The sequence below is a fragment of the Tribolium castaneum genome, chromosome 1 (assembly GCF_031307605.1).
Source record: "Tribolium castaneum strain GA2 chromosome 1, icTriCast1.1, whole genome shotgun sequence".
Taxonomy (NCBI): Eukaryota; Metazoa; Arthropoda; class Insecta; order Coleoptera; family Tenebrionidae; genus Tribolium; species Tribolium castaneum.
Genome location: NC_087394.1, coordinates 31,302,868 through 31,325,164, shown reverse-complemented (window position 1 = coordinate 31,325,164; position 22,297 = coordinate 31,302,868). Strand labels below are relative to the sequence as shown.

At 34.8% G+C, this 22,297-nt stretch overlaps 6 protein-coding genes and 1 long non-coding RNA gene across 14 annotated transcripts; 4 read left to right on the top strand and 3 right to left on the bottom strand.

The window, feature by feature from the left end:
• Positions 1–820: 820 nt before the first annotated feature.
• On the bottom strand, positions 821–2,554 carry Tcjheh-r3 (juvenile hormone epoxide hydrolase-like protein 3). The gene is given in 4 exon segments (NM_001168434.1): positions 821–1,094; positions 1,148–1,382; positions 1,431–2,169; positions 2,275–2,554. Coding segments are annotated over 4 exon segments (1,368 nt in total). The 5' UTR covers positions 2,458–2,554; the 3' UTR covers positions 821–883.
• Positions 2,555–4,872: 2,318 nt separating this feature from the next.
• Tcjheh-r4 (juvenile hormone epoxide hydrolase-like protein 4) lies at positions 4,873–7,152 on the top strand. The gene is given in 4 exon segments (NM_001168435.1): positions 4,873–5,204; positions 5,786–6,530; positions 6,578–6,809; positions 6,864–7,152. Coding segments are annotated over 4 exon segments (1,368 nt in total). The 5' UTR covers positions 4,873–5,027; the 3' UTR covers positions 7,078–7,152.
• On the bottom strand, positions 5,031–10,715 carry LOC107397527 (uncharacterized). Of its 2 annotated transcripts, none has more exons than XR_001574609.2 (4): positions 10,352–10,715; positions 10,082–10,277; positions 9,833–10,034; positions 5,031–5,221 (listed from the first exon to the last, which is right to left on the bottom strand). It is a non-coding gene; the product is annotated as an uncharacterized LOC107397527 (long non-coding RNA). The 2 variants fall into 2 exon arrangements; XR_010336340.1 differs by having other exon boundaries at positions 10,492–10,715.
• On the top strand, positions 9,474–14,351 carry LOC659636 (uncharacterized). Of its 7 annotated transcripts, none has more exons than XM_008192657.3 (2): positions 9,474–9,782; positions 13,448–14,351. In XM_008192657.3, the coding sequence occupies exon 2, from the start codon at positions 13,455–13,457 to the stop codon at positions 13,902–13,904; it is 450 nt and encodes a 149-aa protein (XP_008190879.1). In that variant the 5' UTR covers positions 9,474–9,782; positions 13,448–13,454; the 3' UTR covers positions 13,905–14,351. The 7 variants fall into 7 exon arrangements, with proteins under 7 accessions (XP_008190879.1, XP_976324.1, XP_008190878.1 ...); XM_971231.4 differs by lacking the exon at positions 9,474–9,782 and adding an exon at positions 11,240–11,381; XM_008192656.3 differs by lacking the exon at positions 9,474–9,782 and adding an exon at positions 11,258–11,385.
• A 124-nt stretch (positions 14,352–14,475) lies between these two features.
• Positions 14,476–18,239, bottom strand: alpha-Man-Ib (alpha-Mannosidase class I b). The gene is made up of 7 exons (XM_965987.5): positions 18,026–18,239; positions 17,482–17,971; positions 17,287–17,435; positions 17,047–17,235; positions 16,812–16,999; positions 15,620–15,911; positions 14,476–15,487 (listed from the first exon to the last, which is right to left on the bottom strand). The coding sequence occupies exons 1-7, from the start codon at positions 18,101–18,103 to the stop codon at positions 15,128–15,130; spliced, it is 1,746 nt and encodes a 581-aa protein (XP_971080.1). The 5' UTR covers positions 18,104–18,239; the 3' UTR covers positions 14,476–15,127.
• A 197-nt stretch (positions 18,240–18,436) lies between these two features.
• On the top strand, positions 18,437–21,413 carry LOC103312317 (condensin complex subunit 2). Its single transcript, XM_008192659.3, has 9 exons — positions 18,437–18,621; positions 18,674–18,792; positions 18,843–19,007; positions 19,299–19,753; positions 19,806–19,964; positions 20,015–20,506; positions 20,604–20,784; positions 20,835–21,041; positions 21,093–21,413. Exons 2-9 carry the CDS (start codon positions 18,679–18,681, stop codon positions 21,279–21,281), a joined length of 1,962 nt encoding a protein of 653 aa, XP_008190881.1. The 5' UTR covers positions 18,437–18,621; positions 18,674–18,678; the 3' UTR covers positions 21,282–21,413.
• Positions 21,414–21,522: 109 nt separating this feature from the next.
• Positions 21,523–22,250, top strand: Cypl (Cyclophilin-like). Its single transcript, XM_966112.4, has 2 exons — positions 21,523–21,707; positions 21,756–22,250. The coding sequence occupies exons 1-2, from the start codon at positions 21,628–21,630 to the stop codon at positions 22,201–22,203; spliced, it is 528 nt and encodes a 175-aa protein (XP_971205.1). The 5' UTR covers positions 21,523–21,627; the 3' UTR covers positions 22,204–22,250.
• The last annotated feature ends 47 nt before the right edge of the window (positions 22,251–22,297 follow it).

Below are 22,297 nucleotides of genomic sequence, written 5' to 3'. Positions count from 1 at the left end.
TTGCATTATTTGTTCTGTTATTATTGAGACATTAATATGCTATCTGCCTGTAATTTTTTATTTGCCTTGTAATTTACTGTTTAATTTCATTGCTCGTAAAATTTGAAGCTAATGAACCTAATACAAAAACGAACACGTTTTATTTTTACATCGTGTTGTATCCTAGTGTTTAGGTCCTCCGTAGGTAAACCTTAAATCTATCAATATCACTAGGAGTCCATATAATTACAAATAAAAAATATAATGCTAAACATTATTAGTGATTTATTTTGGTTTTTAACAAACTCGTTTATAATTTTCTAAATATTAATACATTTTGGATGGTTGAGGTCGCTTTTTATGTTTATTTATGGCAAATTTTGCAATATCTACGAGTGTTTTTTTTTTCAGATAAACAAAATGAATCTGACAAAACTATTCTTTTACTATGAACTAAAAGCTCTAAAACTAATATCACACAAAATTCAAAGTTTGCAGTTAAATACCTTTTTTTCTATTAATATTTTTAGAAATTTTCTACAACTCCTTATAAGTTAAACGTAATTTTGGCACTAGCAACAATTTTATTAACAATTCTTTGCCCAAAACAATATTCAAGCATTTTTTTTAAAGTAACACTAAACACTATATTTTCATATTTTTAATTTTATTGCTATTTAATGTTTTTAATTAGTTAATTTTACAATTATAAGTTATAATAGAAAAAAATAAGTATTTAATATCAAAGGATGATTATGGTCTAACAATTAATTTGTGTTAGATAACTTCTATAGGAAACAAAGCAAAATTAGAATATCTTTTATTTAATCAAATAAATAGAAAAACTCAACATAACTTTATTAAAAACATAATTTTAATAATTCAAATACAAAAAAGTGAAAAATCAAGTTTGTTTGGCATGATAATTTTCAAATTTTTCAACTGCCATAAACACATCTTTACTGAAAGTTTCAGGCAACTGAAATGCCGCAAAATGTCCGCCATGGTAATCAGACAGGTGGAGTAATTTAGGGTAGAGTTCTTTCAGAATTCCATCAGCTCCATAAAAATCATTTTTAAACCTAGCACAGGCACTTGGGACTTGCACTGGCATTCTAAAATTACCAACTGTAATAATTAGACAAAAATAACTATTCTTTCAACGTACCTGCTAATTCCCAAACCCATGTGTTTTTTATTAAATGTCTCGGCATATAGCCGCATAGCAGTAGGCATTGATCCCGTAACCCAATAAACCATCACATTATCCAAAAGATCCGCATAATCATAATATTCTTTCAAACCCCCATCTTCACGTTTTTGATGAGTTGCGTTAGTCCCAGTGGTAAATTTTTCCAAAATATAGGCTGCCAGCCCCACGGGTGAATCCCTCAAAGCCACACCTAAATAAACCAATTTTTTGAATTACACAAAACCTGTGAATCCCCTACCAAGAGTGTCGGGTTTCGTGGCTTGAATATGCAAATATCCAGTCTCAAGTGCCCTCTGACTTGCAAAATCCGGGACTGAATAAATACGATCCACATGTTCGGGCCTTGTGACCAAAGACGGGAAAAACGAACCCACCAGTAATTTCAAAACCGCCAAAGGCGTAAAAACCACACACATATTCGAGTGAAAGCCGGCAACCACCTCAGGGTACAACACCGCCAAGTGGTGCAAGACAATATGCCCAAAATCCCCTCCTTGGATGTAATATTTTTCAAACCCTAACCGTTTCATCAAATTCTTGAACACCCCAGCCATCTGTGCCGCCCCCAAGCCGGGCCGAACTGCAGCTTGGGAGAAGCCGTAGCCGGGGAGCGACGCCACAATGACTTCAAAAACAAAGGTTTTGCCTTTTTGGGGCGTTGTTAGAATGGGGATGGTTTCGTAGAACTCGCGCACGGATCCGGGCCAGCCATGGAGCAGCAAAAGGGGCAAGACTTTGAGGGTGGTGGCTTTGGGCTTAACGTGGATGTAGTGGATGTCGAGGCCTTGTATATTAGTGAGAAATTGCGGGTATTTGTTGAAGAGTTTCTCGCGCTCGCGCCAGTTGTACTTCGTGCGCCAAAATGTTACGATTTCTTTAAGCAAGTTGGTGTTCATGCCGTACTGCTGCTGGACCCCTTCGAGAGGAGGGGTGAACGGACGGGCATGGTCCAGGCGGTATTGCAAGTCACGGAGATCCTTAAAATTAAATAATAAAATTATTAGAGACAGCGAACAAAAATCGCATTATTAGTAGAAAGTTTCTTAATTTTTTTTATCGTACGTGTAATAAATCAATCAGACCTGTTCAGAAACGTTAACTGTGAAAGGGCGAATTGACTTGTCTTGCTTCGAAGGATCGCCGCTCCCCCACCACGGCTCTTGTAATTTTGGTGGCAGCGGCGGTGTCAATAAATTATTAATTTTGTAGCCGCCGAAAGCAATTAAAACTGCCGGAATCACTAAAATTTTCCACCCGATTCCCATTGTTTTTATCACAAATTTACACTCGTACTAGAACCCTATCTACGATATGAAAAAGTTGAAACTAAACTACAGTTCGGGTTTATTATCAATTACGAATGAAACCGGAACATTGCGAACTTTAATTTAGCTACCTAAAATTTAAGCACACACAAAGTAACGTGAAAAATCAGGATAAGATAACTTAGTATGCCTGCTTGTAGAATTTGCAAGTCATGATCATAAATGATTTTCACCAAAATATACTTGCTCTCAGTGTTTAGACATCTGTTACGTAACAGAATTGTGTCTGTACCTACATTTTATTGACTTCCGCCATGATATGCAGTTTTATTTTCAAGTATGGGAAATGTGGGAAATACCACGAAAAACAAATTTGTATAATTTGTTTGTTTATTAAAAATATTGGCATTGTCGTTACATTTTGCTCTAATTTATTAAATTATTTTTATTTGTGCGTGTGATGAAATAAAATCGTTTAAAATTAGTTAGTAACAATGGAAAATGTACACCTACAGATGCAATTAAAATTATCATAAATTTTAATACATATTAGAGCACAATACAATTATTTTTTTAATGTTTTTACAATAACGTTGCGGCAAAAATAATGCAAAAATATTTTGTTTAAAAAATAGAAAAGTTGGTAGAGAGAATTAAATTGAAAAAAAGTGTAAGAAAATATTTTCTCGAGCTAATTCGCCGACTTTTGAACTGAAAGTATTTGCGTTTTAGGTGAATTATTGCAATTATATAGTTTAGAATGTTGATTTATTTAAAAAGTTTGTGTTAAAATATCTGCAAAAGACGGTCAGTACCTGTGGCCCTGGTGGCCCAGTGGTATAAGCGCCACTTACGGCGGGGGAGATCGGGTGTTTGAACCCCGATCAGGGTAACAATTTTTCTATGAAAAAAAGTATAAAAAAAGGTAAGTGAAACAACACGTAAAAAAATAAGAGATTGAGAGAACACATAGACGTATAATCGTAAAGCGGAGCATAAAACTCACAAAAATAAAAAAATAATGCGGTAAAAGGTAAAAGTACGTAAAGGCGCAAAATTGTAAACGTAAGAGCACATCCTAATAAAGGAAAAATACCTTTTGTTTTGAGAGAAAAAGAGATGAACGTAAAGGTGAAACATAACTTCAAACTTTAGCGTTGAATCCTGAGATGATTTACTTCTTAAATTGTAAAAAAAAATAAACGAAAATATTTAATTCATCTCTAAAAAATTTTAGTTAACTGAGTTTGTTTAGTAAAGTCCCAAAAAAAATGTTAATAAAAATCATGGCCACTGCGAATTCAGTAGAATTTGCGTACGTGCACTATTTTTGACTAGAAAATACACAGATTTGGTGATTTTTGAAGAAATTATGACCATTTTCGGTCAAAAACGTGCTGAAAGTCACAAAAAGGTAAATACTATTTAAAAATTGTACAATCAACTTATATGCCCGGTATCTTTTGATGAAATCTGGTGAAAAATTAGAGAATTAAATTGAAAAAAAGTGGAAAAAAATGTTTTCTCGAGCTAATTCGCCGACTTTTGAACTGAATGTATTTGCGTTTTAGGTTTATATAGTTTGTAATGTTGATTTATTTAAAAAGTTTGTGTTAAAATATCTGCAAAAGACGGTCAGTACCTGTGGCCCTGGTGGCCCAGTGGTATAAGCGCCACTTTCGACGGGGGAGGTCGGGTGTTCGCACCCGGATCAGGGTAACAATTTTTCCATAAAAAAAAGTATAGAAAAGGTAAGTGAAACAACACGTAAAGAAAAATAAGAGATTGAGAGAACACACAGACGTATAAACGTAAAGCGGAGCATAAAACTGACAGAAATAAGAAAATAATGCGACAAAAGATAAAAGTACGTAAAGGCGCAAAATTATAAACGTAAGGGCACATCCTAATAAAGAGAAAATACTTTTTGTTATGAGAAAAAAAGAGATGAACGTAAAGGTGAAACATAACTTCAAACTTTAGCGTTGAATCCTTAGATAATTTACTTAAATAAAGTATTATTTTAAAAAGTTAAAAAAAAATAAATTTAAAGAAACGTTGGGGTAGTTCGTATAAACTTGAAGAAATAAATACTACGTGTAAAAATATTTTCTAGACCCCTTCTTTCTTTTCTTTCATACATGTTGCTTTCCAAAAAAAGTAAAAGATTTGATTAAGTATACATTAAAGCATTATGTCTTAATATTATTAGAAAAAACAATTTATTTTCGTAAATTGTAGACGTCCCTTAAAAGTGCAATACTTATGCAATAATATTTCTTTGGCTTATTCAGTGCAAGAGAAAGCGTTGTTCCTTAGTTATTTCCACGTATAATGTGTTGCATTTTGTTGTCCATTACCAAATTGGTAGACCCTGAACCTAATCATCGGATTGGCAGGAAAACTATCATTTTATCGTGCCACTCTTCACTTGATTCACATGTGAGCTACCTAAACTTCCACAGATAAAACTTGACTTTTAATGAATCGCCATCGCGCGACGTTTTTATTGATAGTATAGCTAGTGATAAGTGAAATAAATACATCATCCTGTGGCAATTAAATCTAAAATGAACGCTTTAATAAAATTTATTGTTCTATTAATCGCCTTGGCAATAGGTAACGTAATTTATAAAATAAATACTAAGGAGTCGGTAAAAGTGCCTCCGGAAACGTGGTGGGGGCCGGGAGATCCCTCAAAAGAGGACACAAGGATTGTTCCTTTCAAAATCCAAGTGCCTAACCAGGTAAGAATCCGCAAAAACTGAAACAAAATCATGTTTAGCTACAAAGTCCGCATTTTAATAATTCATTATTTTTGTAATCGCAAAGTAAAACAAGGACAAATAGGTGATTAAGTATAAATACATACATAAATACACACAACTTATCAAAGCTGCTACCGGTTTTTAAGAACCCTGCCCTCCTACGATATTGACGAGATTTAATATTTCAGAAAAACTTATTACTTTCTTATTTATTCATTGTTTTTTTTTGTTAATAACATTTTGAACCTTATTTTTAATATCTGAATCATAGTTATAAACACTATTTTAAAACACGTTTCCCATAGCAACGTGTTTAAAATATTCGAACAAAATTTTTTTAAATAAGACTCATACAAAAACGAGTTTTTGGGTGTTTAGATATGAAACTCGCATACGCTCGTTGCATAACGACAGCCCTCGAACTTTAAGCTTGTGTTTTCGCACTTGTATTATTAATAACTATTTTTAATTATTTGTAGTTCTCTTTATTTTAATAGTAGGTTCTTTATACTTTTTTACAAAGGCAAAATTATTAAAAAAATTTCCTTTTGCTTTATCAGATTTTGGAAGACTTGCGCCAAAGACTGAAAAATGCTCGCAAATTCGCGCCCCCTCTCGAAGGCGTCCACCAGCACTACGGCATAAACACAAACCTCCTAAAGGAAATAGTCAACTACTGGCTCACGAAATACGACTGGCGAGAACGGGAGAATTTCCTCAACCAATACCCCCAGTTCAAGACAAACATTCAAGGCTTGGACGTCCACTTCATCCACGTTAAACCCAAAAACGTGCCCAGTGGAGTTAAAACCCAGCCTTTGCTTCTTGTGCACGGCTGGCCCGGTTCTGTCCGGGAGTTCTACGAGATAATCCCGCTCCTCACCACGGTCCAGAAAGACAAGAAATTCGTTTTTGAAGTCATTATTCCCTCCTTGCCCGGGTACGGATTTTCGCAAGCGGCAGTCAGACCCGGTCTAGGGGCGCACCAAACGGCTGTGATTTTCAAGAACTTGATGAAGCGGTTGGGTTTTGATAGGTACTATGTCCAAGGGGGTGATTGGGGCTCGGCTGTCACGTCTGCAATGGCGTTGTATTATCCTGATAGGGTTAAAGGGATTCATTTGAATATGTGTGTCTCGAATAGCTATTTGGCGAAGTTAAAGCTTCTAGCTGGGAGCGTTTGGCCAAGTTTGGTCGTTGAAGAGAAGCAAAAACATAAGATATACCCACTGTCTAATTACTTCTCTAATGCCTTATTGGAATTTGGTTATATGCATCTTCAAGCAACAAAACCTGATACTATTGGTAGATAGGTAGATAGGTAGACAGTATTAATAAATAATTGTTTCCAGGTGTTGCACTTAATGATTCTCCTGTAGGATTGGCCGCTTATATTATTGAAAAATTCACCACTTGGACTAACCCGGAATGGAAAAATCGCGCAGATGGGGGGTTGCTTGAAAGGTTCACTTATGACAAAATTCTGGACAATATCATGATTTATTGGGTGACGAATTCCATAACAACGTCCATGCGAATCTACGCGGAATCAATTAACAAAGAAAGTAATGTTTTCGATGACAGGTAATGAAAATTTCTGTTTTTGCCAACTTATTGTTGATGTAACTTTGTTTTCAGGGCTGTTATAACCGTCCCTTCAGCTTGTGCGCTTTTTGACCACGAAATTATCTATCAGCCCGTCTCTATTTTCAAAGACAGATTTGCCAAACTTGTACAAGTTAATGAATATGATGGTGGGCATTTTGCGGCCTTTGAAGTACCAGAGTCGTTGGCAAAGGATATATGGTTGGCTGTTTCAAAGTTCGAGGAACCTCCAAAGCCAAATAAATGATCTTGTTTTATGATGTTTTTGTGATTTTTAATTTGTTGTTGAAAATGCAAAAATAATAAATGTGGTTTTTTAGTCGCTGCTGTGTTTTATTTGTCATAGGAGTGAATTCGGTAAAAATTTGATTATATGAATGTGAACATGAATAGAAACATAATTTTATTCTGAACAAGAGTACCTATGTGTGGACAGGTATACGTACATTTTGAAAGTTTTTAAAACTTTTAAAGTACTATTAATATAATCTTTTATTGCAATGTTGTTAAGATATTGCACGTTTTTGATGATAAAGTATTAAAAAAAATTAACAAACATTAAATGCGTTAAATCACGATCACCACTTGATACTGCGTTTGATTTTTATGTAATTAATTAATTGAAATTGGTTTCATAATTTTTAACTAATAATAGTTCATAATGAAATTTTGGCAAATCTGTCGAACACAAACTTAACAATACTTAGAACAATCAAGGATATTTTTTTATAATCACTGACCTAGACAGCTTGAATTAGTATTATTGATTGCATTTAAGAAATAATCACAATTGGCTCACTCTGTATTTTATTCAAAAGTTTAAGTATCTCCACCATGGCCTCCTTGATGTAGACAACTGTTGTCTCAATACATCAAGGAGGCCATGATCTCCACTCAAAACAAAAAAATTATGATCATCTTGGAACATTTTAACTTCCAGCATCCTTGGTAGATCATATTCAGCTTGTGTTTTTCCAAAAAAGCTTAGATAAAATGTTTTTAGTGAATATTAAAGGATCCACCTTTAAAAATTCAAGAAATTCAATTTTTTTACACTTAATTCAATAACTTTTTCTGCACTTTTTTATCTCTCGATGACTGTCAGAAGCAGGGACGGAGCCAGAAATTAATTTTGCGGGCAGCCCTCCCAAAAATTTTTAGAATGGTCGTGATTACCTTCGAAGGTAAATCTACTGAGCGAAACTTTTACATAATTTTTTAAATAAAACCCTATATTTAGTGCATTCTTTGACATACAGTAAGAGTTTAAAAACGCAAACACAAAGCCCTTTATGTGTAATTCTAATAATCAATACATTTTTTGTCTTTACTTTTTTTTATAATTTTCTTAAAATTATTTAATAATTTAAATTTTTTTGTACTTGTACTTATCAGAAAGATAAAAGATCTACTTTCAAAAACAGTAACCAAAAATATTAGCTGTCATTTAAAAAAATAAAAAATGGCGTCATTATTTAGAAACCAAGGACGTCACAATATAGCACTTAGAAAAATAAAATCGACCTACTCGAGGATTTTTTCGAAAAATGACCCACAACAGAATTACAAATTCCATGCGTGACTTTAAAGTCACTCTGTACGTAGTTGTTAATCAGAATGTTTTTTAATAGTAGATTTTGCTAAGTTTTTGAAATAATTGGATCTCATTAAGAAAAAAACAACACATTCCTTTTAAAAATTAAAAAAAAGCACAGCATAAAATGCAACTTTCTTGTATTACACTTCGATAATTCTACAATATTGCATTAAGTACATAATAACTATTTATTAATTTATTAAAACATAGGCATCTGTGAGCTATACAATGAATAAATCTAATTTTTAATATATTTTTAGGGTTAGTAACAATTTTTTGCACATAGTATTTAATTTATTTAATTAATCTGACTTAATTTATTGATTCAAAAACTTTTTTGTTTCCTCTTTATTTAGTCAGTTTATAAATATAATTGCGTAAGTATTACCAATGCTTCTAATGTTATCAGTTTATCAGTTTTTGTCTTGTGCTTTATTGGAGTCTTTTTATAACCCCTTAAATGATAATAATAAGTTAAATAATACCTTTGTTAATAAATTTTCTCTATAATTTTAAACATCAACTTATTTGGATTAGGTATGCTATTCAACAAAAAAAGGACATCTAATACCAACGAAATTAACGTGTTCATAATGTAATTATTATAAAAAAGCAACTTTAAGTTTGTAAATCAACTAAGCGTTAAATTATTGAAATAAAAAGTTCAAGACTTTTGTAAAAAAAGGCGGTTAACAGGTCATAGATCTTTCAACAAGAAATCTCAAACCTACAGTTGCGAAATTATTAATAAATGATACGTGCAGCAAAAATCGAAAAACAATCTTACAAAACGAAATGTTATTTATTACTTGCACCATCATCAGTTACTTCGAAGAATATGTAACTGATAATTGATATTTGGTACATATTTGGCTCGATATTTGGTTACTTATTTAATGTATTTCTCGGCCGTTTGTCTGAAAATTCAAGTCAAGCCAGCCCAAGGGGAACAGGTACCGAACAAGCAACGAGAAAAATGTCACCACGTCCCACATCTATTCACGTCCTGTATTTGTGCAATGTTCAATCAGGTTCAATGTTCAGCACAATACCGTTTCAGATGAGGTGTGGGTTATGCAATGTAACAACAGCAGCGTTCACGGTTCTTTTTCTTGAAGCGAAACGGGTTCAAATTACAAATTACAACTACGTCATTCAGTAGAAAATTGCGGTGCTAGCGAGAGTGAGAGTGGGCATCCATGATGTTCGTAACCACCTGTTAAAATCAAAGAAACAAAAGTGGCAGGAAGACACAAAAGTAACCGTGGCCTTCGGGTCTTATGGATTCCAAAATCACACAAAAAGAAAAAGAATAAATACTACGTGTCACACGTGGACTCTGATTCACCTACACGGTAAGTGATTGATTAAACCATTAATTACCATACTGCCCAGCTCTACTTACTGGTCTTCAAGCCACAGGACCGGTCATTGTCCAAAATGTGCGTCATATAAGCACTTTGTTCTAATAATATTTAGTTAGGGCTGACGATAAAGAAATTGATGTCTTCTCCTCTATTGACTGTTATTATTATTAATTCCTATTACTTATTGCTGTAGCCTTCGAATAAATGATTGTGTACCATTTTATAATCCAAATTGAAATACTGTAAATAAATATTTAATAAATCGTAAAAATATGGGCATGACATACTGCAGAAGTATTTCGTCATTCATTTATGCAATTACCGTTTAATCAATGATTATTTACATTTTTTTAGAAAGGAATTCAAGGAATTTATGCATTTAACAATTAACAATACACATTACGTGTTTTTTTTTCGTATTACTAATTGTTTAAATTGTGTATTGCAACGTAATAACATAACCTCAAATTTAGGCCATTTTTCCTAAAAGAAAATTATTAAAAAAGACAAAAATATTATCACTATTATCACCCTAATCCTTAATTGTATCATCTTACAGATAAGAGAAAAATGATAACTTTTATCTTCAATGATCATTTCAAATAAAAATGATAATTGTAAAACTATCTCAATCTGTACACATTTTTGTATGTTTTTTTTTAATGTTTGTTCTTGTTTCACATATGCAATTAACAACCTTTTCAATATGAACCTGGTTGCAAATTTTGAAAAATTGGATTGTCTCCAGTCACTTACTGACCAGGCTGTAAACTGTGCCTGATAAAATTTTTATTAAGATTACAGCTTTTATTACCTGTTTATTACACACTTATCATTTATCTAGATCATACGTAAATGTTTATGTATCAAAGAAAGTCGAGCTTTTAGTAAAATTTTGATTTTTTAGACTATTTGACTGGTTCATTTTTTTTTAATCAAATTAAAATGTTGAGATGGTAGGATGATAAGGTATTATCATTGTTGCATACTTAAATAATGCATTTATATTTAGGAATTTTATCACATGTAAAAAAGATTAAAAAAATATAAAGAACATTTCTTGCATTTTGATGACCACATTTAGAATGATTAAAGAAGTTATGAAATCATAACTGATTTCTTTGAATACCAAGCTATACCAGTGTGTCATTCTATGTCGATAATGCACATTATTCGTTTATATTTTTACAGAAGACAAATAATTTTCGACCACATAGTTTTTTAAAAACAATATTTTTCTCTATTTTTTTCTGCAAGGATGTATAGAATCTCTTGACCCTTTTGTACAAAAAATTTTTCAGACTCGACACTTTCATATAGAAAATAATTCTGAAAAGCAACATAATTTTTTTTAAATTATTAAATTTGAACATTCATTATGTGAAAACTGTTAGCTTTAGTTTAATTTAGGTTGATGACACGCTTGTCAGAAAATGTTAAGCACAATTTGTGATATTAATGTTATCAACAGACAAATATTGCCATAGTAAGACTTTTCACTTAAATAATAAATTAGTGTAGTCGTCATCATCGTGCAGTTCTGCAGTTACTGCAGGAATTACAATTAATGAGTCCATAGCCAGGAATGTGAGTAAGTTCCATTTACAAATTTGATAATTTGATTTATTTTTTCCGACTAAACAATGGAAAAGTTAATTTGTCATCACTTGAATATTATTTTTAAAAACAATAAATGGGATAGTAAAACATTTACAGATAGTATATAAAAACGTACAAAACTAATTTTGAAATAAGTAGATCCGTAATAGTAAACAAGTTTTGTTCATGTATAAGCAAAACATCCAGAAGGAAAGTAATAATTTTTGTACTTTGCTATTACGTTTTTATGGACCATAAATTATAATTTATAAAAGACACTTCTCATCCTCTAAATTTAGATTTTTTAATAATTTACACATGATTTACATACGATTTGCGGTTTGCGATCACAAACTGATTATAGCTTTTACAAAAACCTTTTTTTTTGTTTTTATCCTAATTTTTTATTAAGAATTTCACAAAATAATAGTACCACAATAAAAAGAACGCTACCTACTATTGTAGTAGTGTAAATTTATCTAAATTAGACCTAAAAATGACAAGGACACCATAGTTTTCAAAGTAACAAACGAAATGTTTACCAATCAAATCAGTGTCATATTGGTTATGCTTGAGCAGTGCAGGAAGTTTTTGTTAAGCAGTTATAATAATTGTTGTGTCGTTAAGTGTGAAGAATTTTGTTACAAATCATGTGTCCTTTAAAAAATACAATTATTGTCGTAATTTCCTGAACTGTACGTTTAATAATTAATCGAGGATCAACATCTTATCCATCAATCAAAATCGTAAGTCAACAATTCTCAACATTTAAAATGCTGTGCTTACGTCTGCCGAAAATCAAAGTCGCGAAGTGTCCGTACCTTCCCAAATTTGTATGGTATGTAATTGTAGCCTAAGGGACTAAAGCGCACCCTTTACTGGTGTTTTATCAATTATTTTTCACACAATTATGCACCTTCTTTTTGTAATAGAAAATTGAACTATAGAATTAAATCATGGAAAACATATTTCAAGAAAAATTAATACAATCATACTTTTAACATTGTCAGGTGTTTCATTAATTTATGTTTATTTATCATTATCACATTCTCTTTATTATTCATCGATACTGTAGGTCGGTACATATTTAAATTTTGAAAACATATGGAAAAAGAGCAAGGATGTGGTCGCACTGGTTTATTTGTAAAAAAATATGTATGGTGTGCTGGATGGTACAACTTTTGTCCTAATTATAATATTAAAACAACTAACAATCTAAATTTTATTTTAAATTGTGGGTATTTATTTTTTCAATCCAGAAAAAATTCACATAAGAAGAAAGGGTAGATAACGGACAATTATTTAATTAAAATTAAGTGGCAATTTTAAACCCGAAAACGTCAGAGTTGATTTTATCGTCCGTGCAGGACAGTATGGTGAGTTATCGAAGTCCAACAGTGCAAAAACTGAAATTTGAGACACCTTCTTAAGCTTAGAAAAAATCAACAGAGCGCTTTATTCATCTATTCTATTGATAATTGAAAAAGAGCTTCATTGCTTAATAGAGCAATGCGTAGTTGTGTACCTCCAAGGTTCGCAACGATAAAAACTAACGCGTGTGCGAACCGACAATGCAAATAAACTTAATTAATTAAGAAAAATGTTCGATTGGTTGGAATTTTGTGTTGTCGAAACTTTGCTAGTGTTATACTTGCTCCAATATTTCCTGTAAGTCTTGTCTTAAGAATGAAAACGTTTACGTAACAATTATCGTTGATATTTTTCCCACGAAAAATGTAAAACGATCAACAGGAATTTAATCTTCATTAGTCGTTACGTCACCGAGAGCGGTCAAAACACTTGTGCATTTCGTTTCACTTAATTAATGTTCCGTTTTCAAGCTTCACGTAATTCAAAGACTGATAATAGCGCTATTGTTCCTCGAAATTTGAGTGTTTGGAGCGATGGTGACCAACTTGAGCGTCAAAGGAAGTTTTTGTAGTTTCAGCAAGAGGTGAACAAAATACCAGTAATAGACTTAACGACAGTAGTTAAATTTTAATTGGATAACTAACAGTAATTTATTGGTTGAAAAATTTGCATTCTTGTTCCAGTTCAATCATGTCCGGAGATTCGCCCAACGCTTTCACCAACGAAAACGTCTTCGACTTCAAGGAAGGCCGCTCTTCGCCCGCCCCAACCACCTCGAAGGAGCACAATCAGGGCGGTGTGGTGACCGCATCGGTGCTCGTCGAGCCGCAGAAAGAAAAAAGCAAAGACAAAGACAAGGAAGAGGAAGACGAGCCCGATTTTTCAACTCCAACGCTCAATCCCGGAGATAAGGAGAACCGGCGCCAATCGGACGCCGACAAAACGCTCGATCTGAACGACCCGAAGTACGACGGCGATAAGGGCAAGGAGGAGCAGAATCTGCTCAATGGGGGCCTGGACCGGCTGCCGAAGCCCTACGCCAGCTCCAAGGAGCTGGGCGAGGAGGAGAGTGAGGACGACACGTGCATTGTGAATTGTATATATTACACGATGGAATGTTGTAAATGTTCCATAGTTTAATGGAGTGTAGGTAATCATTTGTGATATTTTATTCGAGATTTCGTGCCTCATCCTATTAAGAAAAATGTCGGAGTTGTTAGGTATGTCTGGTGCAGTACCTAGAGGAATAAATTTTATTGTACAATGTGTAGTAGCACTGTGAGCGTTCCATGAAACAAACATATCTCGAAAAAATGATTGTTAAAGTTAGAACAAATTATAAACGAGTGATAACTTGTAAATTTCAAGACTGACAATCTTTTATTCGTTATTGTCTAATTCCAAAATTTCGGCTTATAATAATTTGGAATATATTGTATCAGTATTGTTTTTTATTACTAGTATAAAACACTCATCATTTAAGACCTTAACTCATTAAAATAATCAAATAACTCTCATTAAGGTCCTAAATTTGGTAGCGAATATTTAACCAGAATTTAATAAATATTTTTTAAACTTTATGCCATACATTTGTGTATTTATTTGTAAAAAATATTTCCTGCATTTGTTAATAGTGAAACAAAAAGGTGCAATAAATTGCTTTGTGCGATAGTGCGAATGGTTTTCTTGCTCTAGGGTAGAGACATTGAAATGTGAGTAAAAATTTATTGATCGTTCCTACAAAGTGAAATAATTTACCCACAAATCGGAGTTATAAATTAACGTAATTCCTTCTAGACAGGCTACTGAGTTGAATGTTTCGTGTGTAAAAACCGAAAGAATCAGCACGTCCAATAAACAAACATACACTCAGAAGCGTGCAGTTCTACCATCGATACCATCATATCCAACAGTGAAATTAACATTCTTGGCCTAATAAACTAAATAACACAACAATTAACTATCGATATTACATTTCCTATCAACGAGCTTATTCAATTATACTGCGAAAAGAATACATCAAAACGGTAATATTTGTCAAGTCATGGCGGTTTAAACAAAAACGTGAGTATAAAAATAAAATTCAACACTTAGGTTTAGGAAGTCAGTTTTTGTAATTAATATCAAACCCAATCTCACTCAGTCTTGGAATGGAAAATGACACATTTCTAAATACTTGACATTTTTTACTTAATCGTAAGTACATCCTGCTGGTAAATACTGGCCCACTTAGGTGACAAAACAGACAAAAACAGAGGACCTTGCTTTCCAAGTTTTATACGGAAATTAAAATCTCACTAACAAATTAATAAATCCCCCTCATGTAAAATCGACTAGACGTATTGCATCTACCTATAAAAAAATCACGACGAGTATATAGACAAAGGGTGCGCTTCCGAATTAATAACATAGGTATCCAAGTCTATCAGTTTCGGATCGTCACTAAATAACAAATATAAATACTTTAAGGTTTCACTAAGAAAGAATGATTCCATCATATCCTTTGGTCTCACATTCAGCGGGTTTTTCACGTTTCCAATCGAAGTGTAGCCGTTTTTCACTTTTGTGTAATTCTCAAACCCTTGAAATATCTGCCAGCCCCAGTCCTGGTACGTCTTGTTACCAGTGAGCTGGTACACGTACCAGAGACTCTCCAAATACTCGGGCCGCAGCAAATTATGCGCGTCGTTGGTTTTTACGTACATGTCGTTGGAGTTTTCGCCCTAAAGCCAACAAATAAATGCAAACATGACATAATTAATACAAATTTTTTAACGAAATTGCGAAAAATTACTATGATTTTTTAGCTTCAATAATTTTGTTCAAATCTTGGAAAAAAACATTAAACCACTCACCTGGATATTAAAATACGTGATTTCGGGTGCTAGAAATGTGGGTTGTTGTGCGTATGTCTGATAACAAGTGGTAAGCAGTTCTTCTGCTAGTTTCATGTGACTTTCTGGAAGACCATTGTGTACCCCAAGGGCCAAAGTTCCAGGCAAATAGCACGTCAGGTGGTCCATTTTCGGTTTAAAATCTTTACCACCGACTAGCAATTCGCCAATAAAGAGGAAACCGTTAGGGACGGTTCTTTTCGTTAAATGTTTCTCAACACCCATTATACTCGTCACGTAATCGTCCCTTAAACTATTAAACAATTATTTTTTTAATAATAATTGTTATCAACTTAATTTCAGTCGTAAGTACTGAGGACTATAACTTGGGAAACGAAAACGAGATACAAAATCACAAAAAATAGTAAGGTAGAGTAAAAATGAGGGCGCTTTTAAATTAATTTAAAATTGACCAATTTACTAATTACGTGGCAAAAATAGAGAAATGTTGAGCTTTGCATTCTTAACAGAGTGAGAAAAACTGACGGTTAAAATTTTCATGAGAAACGTGAGAAAAAAATTATACAATTTAAAATTTACGCTTCGTCCCGTATTTTTCAAAATGTTGCGAATACGGTTAAAGATACAAGAAAAATCTAAGGAACAAAGTTGTAGAGAATTAAATTCTCTACAAAATAGTCCGCAACACCATGTTTCTATCTTATAAATTAACTTTCCAATACTTAACCACCGGCAAAATGAGCGTTTTGGAAAGACTTTGGGGCCTAAATGGTTGAAGATAGAAATATGGTCTCGCGAACTTTTTTAAAGGAAATTTAATTTTCTACAAATTTCTTTCCAACATTTTTCTTGTGTCTGTAACCATATTCGCAGGGTTTTGAAAAATATGTGACAAAGTGCAACTTGGTAAAAGTTTGAAATTTTTTTAAATACAGCTTACGAGAAATTTTTTGCATTATGTTTATCTCTTACCATTGAGAATTTAATGCTCTATCCGCTTGTTTTTCTCTGTTTGTCTTGTGCTAACCGTTATACTATTACTACTTTTTTTAAATGCGCTCTCTGGTGACATTAACGGAAGTATCGAGATCGGGAACGTTTTATTTGTTCGTTTAGTATCCTAAGCCTAACCTTTAGATATCCGCAGTCATAACTACTTTAATCAGAAATTTAAGTGAATAATTTTACTCACTAATCGATCGTTTTTCCTGTTTGCAACCACTGTTTCAGTAAATACTCGTAATAGCTGTCACCGCGAGCTCCTAGAGTTATAGTAGCATAAGACCTAAATTGTCCAGTGTTGGCATTGATAAAAATAGGAACCAAACCATCTTTTTTTTCCAAATTATGGATATGAAGTGACACTTTTGAAACAGCATTCTGTAAAAATATTACAAATAATTTGTAAAAAAAGGTGGTAGTATTACTTCGTATTTGGGATTTCCAGTGATTCTGCTTAAATCCCGAAATTCTAGTTGAATGGTAGTCACTTCAGACGTGCTGCTATCGGGTGACCACTTGGGTGCATGAGCTTTCCGTGTGAATAAATTAACATCAGAATAGGGAATCCCCGACTCCGACTCAAAACTTGGCAGTAATCGATCAGCTAAATCAACCTAAAGTGCACTCATTGGGACACTACTTTAAAAAAGAAAAAACAAAATTACAGCTTTAGTGAGAAACATCCTGTCCTGAGTAAGGTGATATATGCTAAGTAGGCCTCCCAAAACTCGTATTGTTACTTCAAACAAGTTAACGTCTCGGTTCACATCAAAATGTAGGTGTTTTTCAATCCACTCACGCGCTTCTTTGTATTCTAAAATCCTTGTTTAAATAAAAACACCCATTTGCCGTAAACAAACCTTTTGTTAATCCCATTATGTAAATGGTGTCAATCGAGTCAACAATGCTCAAACCCAGCCCAAACCAGTCACTGTACCCCTCGGTGATGGGTTTTAAGTGGTCATGACCCCACGCAAATTGCTTGTATCCTTGCCAGGCGTGCTTGAACGCCTTCACCACGGCTTCCTGGCGCGCCGTTGTGGGGCCCGCGAACTTCTTCACGACTTTGGGCGGCAACAGCACCTGGTTCCTGTTACTGTCCGCCTCCAAGCCGCCGGGCTCCTCCAGCACTTGCCCCTCGCTGTCGTTATCATGGAACACGGTGTCGACGTCTCGGGGGTCGTTCCTGATGTTGTGGAGCACCTCCTTCTTGTTCTCATTCGCGCTCTCCGCTAGGCTTATCTGCGTTCGCTCGGATTCGGTCGAGACTAGGTAAAAGACAGTGAGGGTTAACACTATGACTATGGTGTAGATACAGCTCCTTTGACATTTTGATAACTGGTTCCAGAGCTGAAACAACACGGGGCTGTCGTTCCGAGGCATGAATTTGCCCAGTTAATTTACCCTTCTTAAGCTTTTGGTTCTTTTGCGGTCGTGGATGCTGTCGCTGGTACCGGAAACATCAAGGGCGACATGGTCCATCGTTACGGCGGTTTTAACACACTAGCATTGTTAAAGAGGGGCCACTTTCTGTACAAGATGATAAAACTACGATAAAACTTATTCTAATTCACGTACACATCACAAACAGAAATTGAAAGTTATGTCAAAATTGTCAAAAATTGGACTGGGCGCGCAGACGCGGTTTGACAAACTTTCGTTCTTCTAAACACTTTGAGGGCATTTTCCAACAATTTATAGAGAAATTTTTCAGTTATTAACGTGGTTGCAATCAGTAATCAATCAAAATTTACTGCAAAAGAACATTTTTTTGAAATCCGCTTTATGCGTCCTCTGGTGGTGCCAATTGAATCATCAAAATGACAGCTGAAAAAGCGTCACCTTTTTTAAACTGTTGTGAATGTTTGTAAACCGTTTTCCCAGCTTTTATCTTTGAAAACGTATTAAATTTTACCTTTTGCTTCCGCTTTCCAAAAAATCCAAAGGGTTCTCGTGTTTTTAACTGTATCTGTAACTGTGTGTGCAATTGTCTCATAGTGGTAAGTAACTAGTGGGTATTTCAAGTATTATTTTCCCTAATATTGCTTGAAGGTTATATGATGTTGGGCGAAAATGCAACCCCTCCTCGGAGGGACGCCTTACGGCGCTCTGTGCTGAACTTTTCAACCCCCCTTCGAAAAAGTACAGCGGCTTCTGCGACCCCTTCAATGGTAATTGAAACGTTGTGGGGCTATCGTTGCTTATTTACCATAATTTTAAGGAACCCCATGACGAAGAGAAAGAGCGGTCTGGTAGGCGCAGTATGGTGGTGTTGTTAAAACGACTTAGTAGCATCCCATCACCGTCTGTGGAGACAGGGCATTTGTTGTCAGAGCGCGAAATTCAAGACCAGTTGCGTATTTGCACGAAACTGTACTCTGAAAATGTGAGTTCTGCTTCGTCTTGTCTTTAGTCCGTACGGTGACACGAAAAATGCGTACAGAAAAAAGCCCACAAGAAAAAAACACACGGAATAATGCTCACAAAGAAAAAAGCCCATGTCGAAAAAACCACAGAGAAAGGAACTTAGTATAATCTGTGTTGTAAATTAATAGGTATTGCGTTTTTTTTCTGGGTGGACTTTTTTAATTGTGGGTTTACTTCTGTGTGAATTTTCTCGTATGGGCATTTTTCGTGTGGGCTTATTTCATGATCCATTTCCTACATTTTTGTTCAGAGAATTTCTTCGAGAAACGCCTGGGAGCTGCACATCATCGATGCAATCAGAAAAATCGTCTCCCAAAACCAGGCAAATCTTATGCAAGTTGCTGGCTCTTCCCTGGACGTTGGCTCCAAAATCTACAGTTTGCGCATTGACGACGCCCACAATAAAGCGATCCAACTTGCTAGCAATGTTGGTAAAAGTGACCGAAAACAAGCCCAGGCGGCTGAAGATGACAACGTGACTGAAAACCCGCGTGAAAAAAGGCGACAAGTGCGTAAAAAAGTCCTCAAAATTCTGGCCGATAAAAAAACGATTATTGACGAAGAGGGTAAATCGCTGTTTGGCCCAATCAAGCCGATGGAATCGGTCGTATTTGCTACCAAAGAGAATATCGAAGTTAGCGCAATTGATAATTTGTTAACTTCCAAGGTTCCGGTAAACCCCGCCAGTCACAAATTCATGTTGTTGTGAGTTTATTGGCGCACTTGTATGAGAGTTGGTTTTGTATTTGCGTTTTAGGAGCAATGAAAAGTATTGGACTACGAAACCTGATGATATTTTAAAATACCAAGACCAAGTTGTTGATAATGACTTGCCGCCAGTGTCGTCATTTGACTTATGTGTACGTTTTAAAAATTTTGAAATTGGGACGTGGTCGCCTGAGGATGAAGCCAACTTGTAAGTTTGAATAAGTGGCCGTCAGGGTTTTATTTGTTAATAATTTTCAGACTGGAGGAAACGTTTAACACTGTACCACCGGCCGCCCTGGACGAGAATGGGGTTCCTATTCCAGAGCTCGACGGTTCAATTCCTGACATTTTTGCAGATAATGACGACGCTCCCATGGACGTCGATCCGACCAGCGATACGGAGCAACAAGAAGTGTTTCAGATGCAATTACATGATGGTATTAATCATATAGCTGATGCGGTACCTCAAGAATATCGCATTGAAACCGATTACGGTTACAACGCTCTTGTAAGGGGACAATCGGGAATGTATTTTGATAAAATTTGGGCGGGACCGTGCCATTGGAAAGTTAAATTTATTAAGAAATCGACAGCACGTTATTCGGGAAGTACCGTTCAACAAGTGGTTAAACAAACAAGGAAGAAAAACGAACCGGAACCGATTAATTTTCTAGAACCATTTTTTGATACGACGAAATCATTGAAAAAATTTGTTATAAAAAGAAGGCCTGGCACGACTGATTTTGAAAAGTAAGTAACAGTTAGTTACTACTAAAATAAACAAAATTGGAAAATAAAAGTTAGGCACAATATTTTTTGTTTTTTCCTAACATTTTTTTAAATACAGGGTTACATATCCTGTGCTTGATTGGTGGGTCGACGGTTTCCTAAAAAAGAAAAACTTCTTTTCCTTGAAACCTAACACACTTTTTGCAAAACCAAACACCACCGAGAAGAACCCCGACTTTGAAGTGCCAATCTACAACTATGAGAACCCGAATGATTCGCTTTATTGCTCACTACCTAACGTACGTAAACACCATTCTAAAAACACAACATTTAAATTTTTGTGTAACAGACCGATGACGCAAATGATGGAGCAAGCGATCATTCCTTTGAGGAGGATATGCCACCAGTTGAGCAACAACAATTTTTGGAAGGAAATCTGGTCGATGCCCCCGAAATTGTTTCAGTAAATCATGTCACGTATGCAATGCATGCCAAAAAAATCGACATGAAAAAACTCAAAACCTGTATCTGGAAACACTTAACTGGGGGGCAGCAGGTGGTTAATTTAAAGGTTTTTTTTTGTTTCAGTTAATACTTTTTGTTACAGGAGACTGTAAAACCAACGAGATTCTCCACTGTGTATGAACAGATACCAGTGTTGGCTCCAGAAATGAGCAAGAATTTAAGCCCCCATTTGGGCATTTTGTCTCTGCTGCATCTTTGCAACGACCATAATCTGTGTTTGAAACCAATTGACCATCAGGGAGATTTTATTGTAATGGACGCACAAAATTAAAGTTATTATTCTCTTTCTACTCTTAATTTGTATAATTTGTTAGTTTGTGTAGTTTTATTTTTAAGTACACACAATTTTAAAGTTTTAATCGACTCTCTGTGATCTGTAAAACAATAAATAGTACTAAAAGTATTGCATAATAAATATTTCTAAAAAGACAAAGACAAAAATTGTGAAAAACAATTTTCACGTAAAGAATTCTCATGAGAGTGCATTCTCGCCTTTCGTCTTTCCACACAACAGTGTCACGGGACACCAACATGGCCAAGAAAAAATCCCTTGATATTCCTGTTTACGCTTTTATAACCTCCAATTTGTAGATAAATAACGTTAAAAAATCACAAAAATGTTGGCCGTTCAGGGCATGAACCAGTCTGGGATTCCAGACAAGATGTGGCAGCCCCCATTCGTCGCATTCGAGACGACGTAAGTCTTTAAATTTGATTTTTTCCCAAACTAACCCCTTTTCCACAGAATGGGCGAAATCACAATTGAGCTTTACTGGAAACACGCCCCACAAACGTGTCGAAACTTTGCCGAATTGACCAGGCGAGGTTACTACAACAACACAATTTTCCATCGGGTTATACGCGATTTTATGATACAAGGTGGGGACCCCACGGGGACAGGTAAAGGGGGGCTGTCAATTTACGGACAGACATTTAAGGACGAAATACACCCAGAGTTGAAACACAGCGGGGCTGGAATTTTGTCAATGGCCAATTCGGGCCCTGACACCAACGGGTCACAGTTTTTCATCACTTTGGCGCCTACGCAGTGGTTGGACGGGAAACACGCGATTTTTGGGCGAATTCAGTCAGGAATGAACGTTGTGAAGAGGATAGGGCTAGTGGAGACCGACAAAAATGATAGGCCTGTTGATGAAGTGAAGATAATAAGGGGAAAAGTTATTAAGAACTAAGTGATTTTTATATAATGCGAAAATTAATAAAAAATACGAACTAACAAGAGTTTTATTTCTTTATTTGAATTAGCGCCTGCAGTTAGAAATTAAA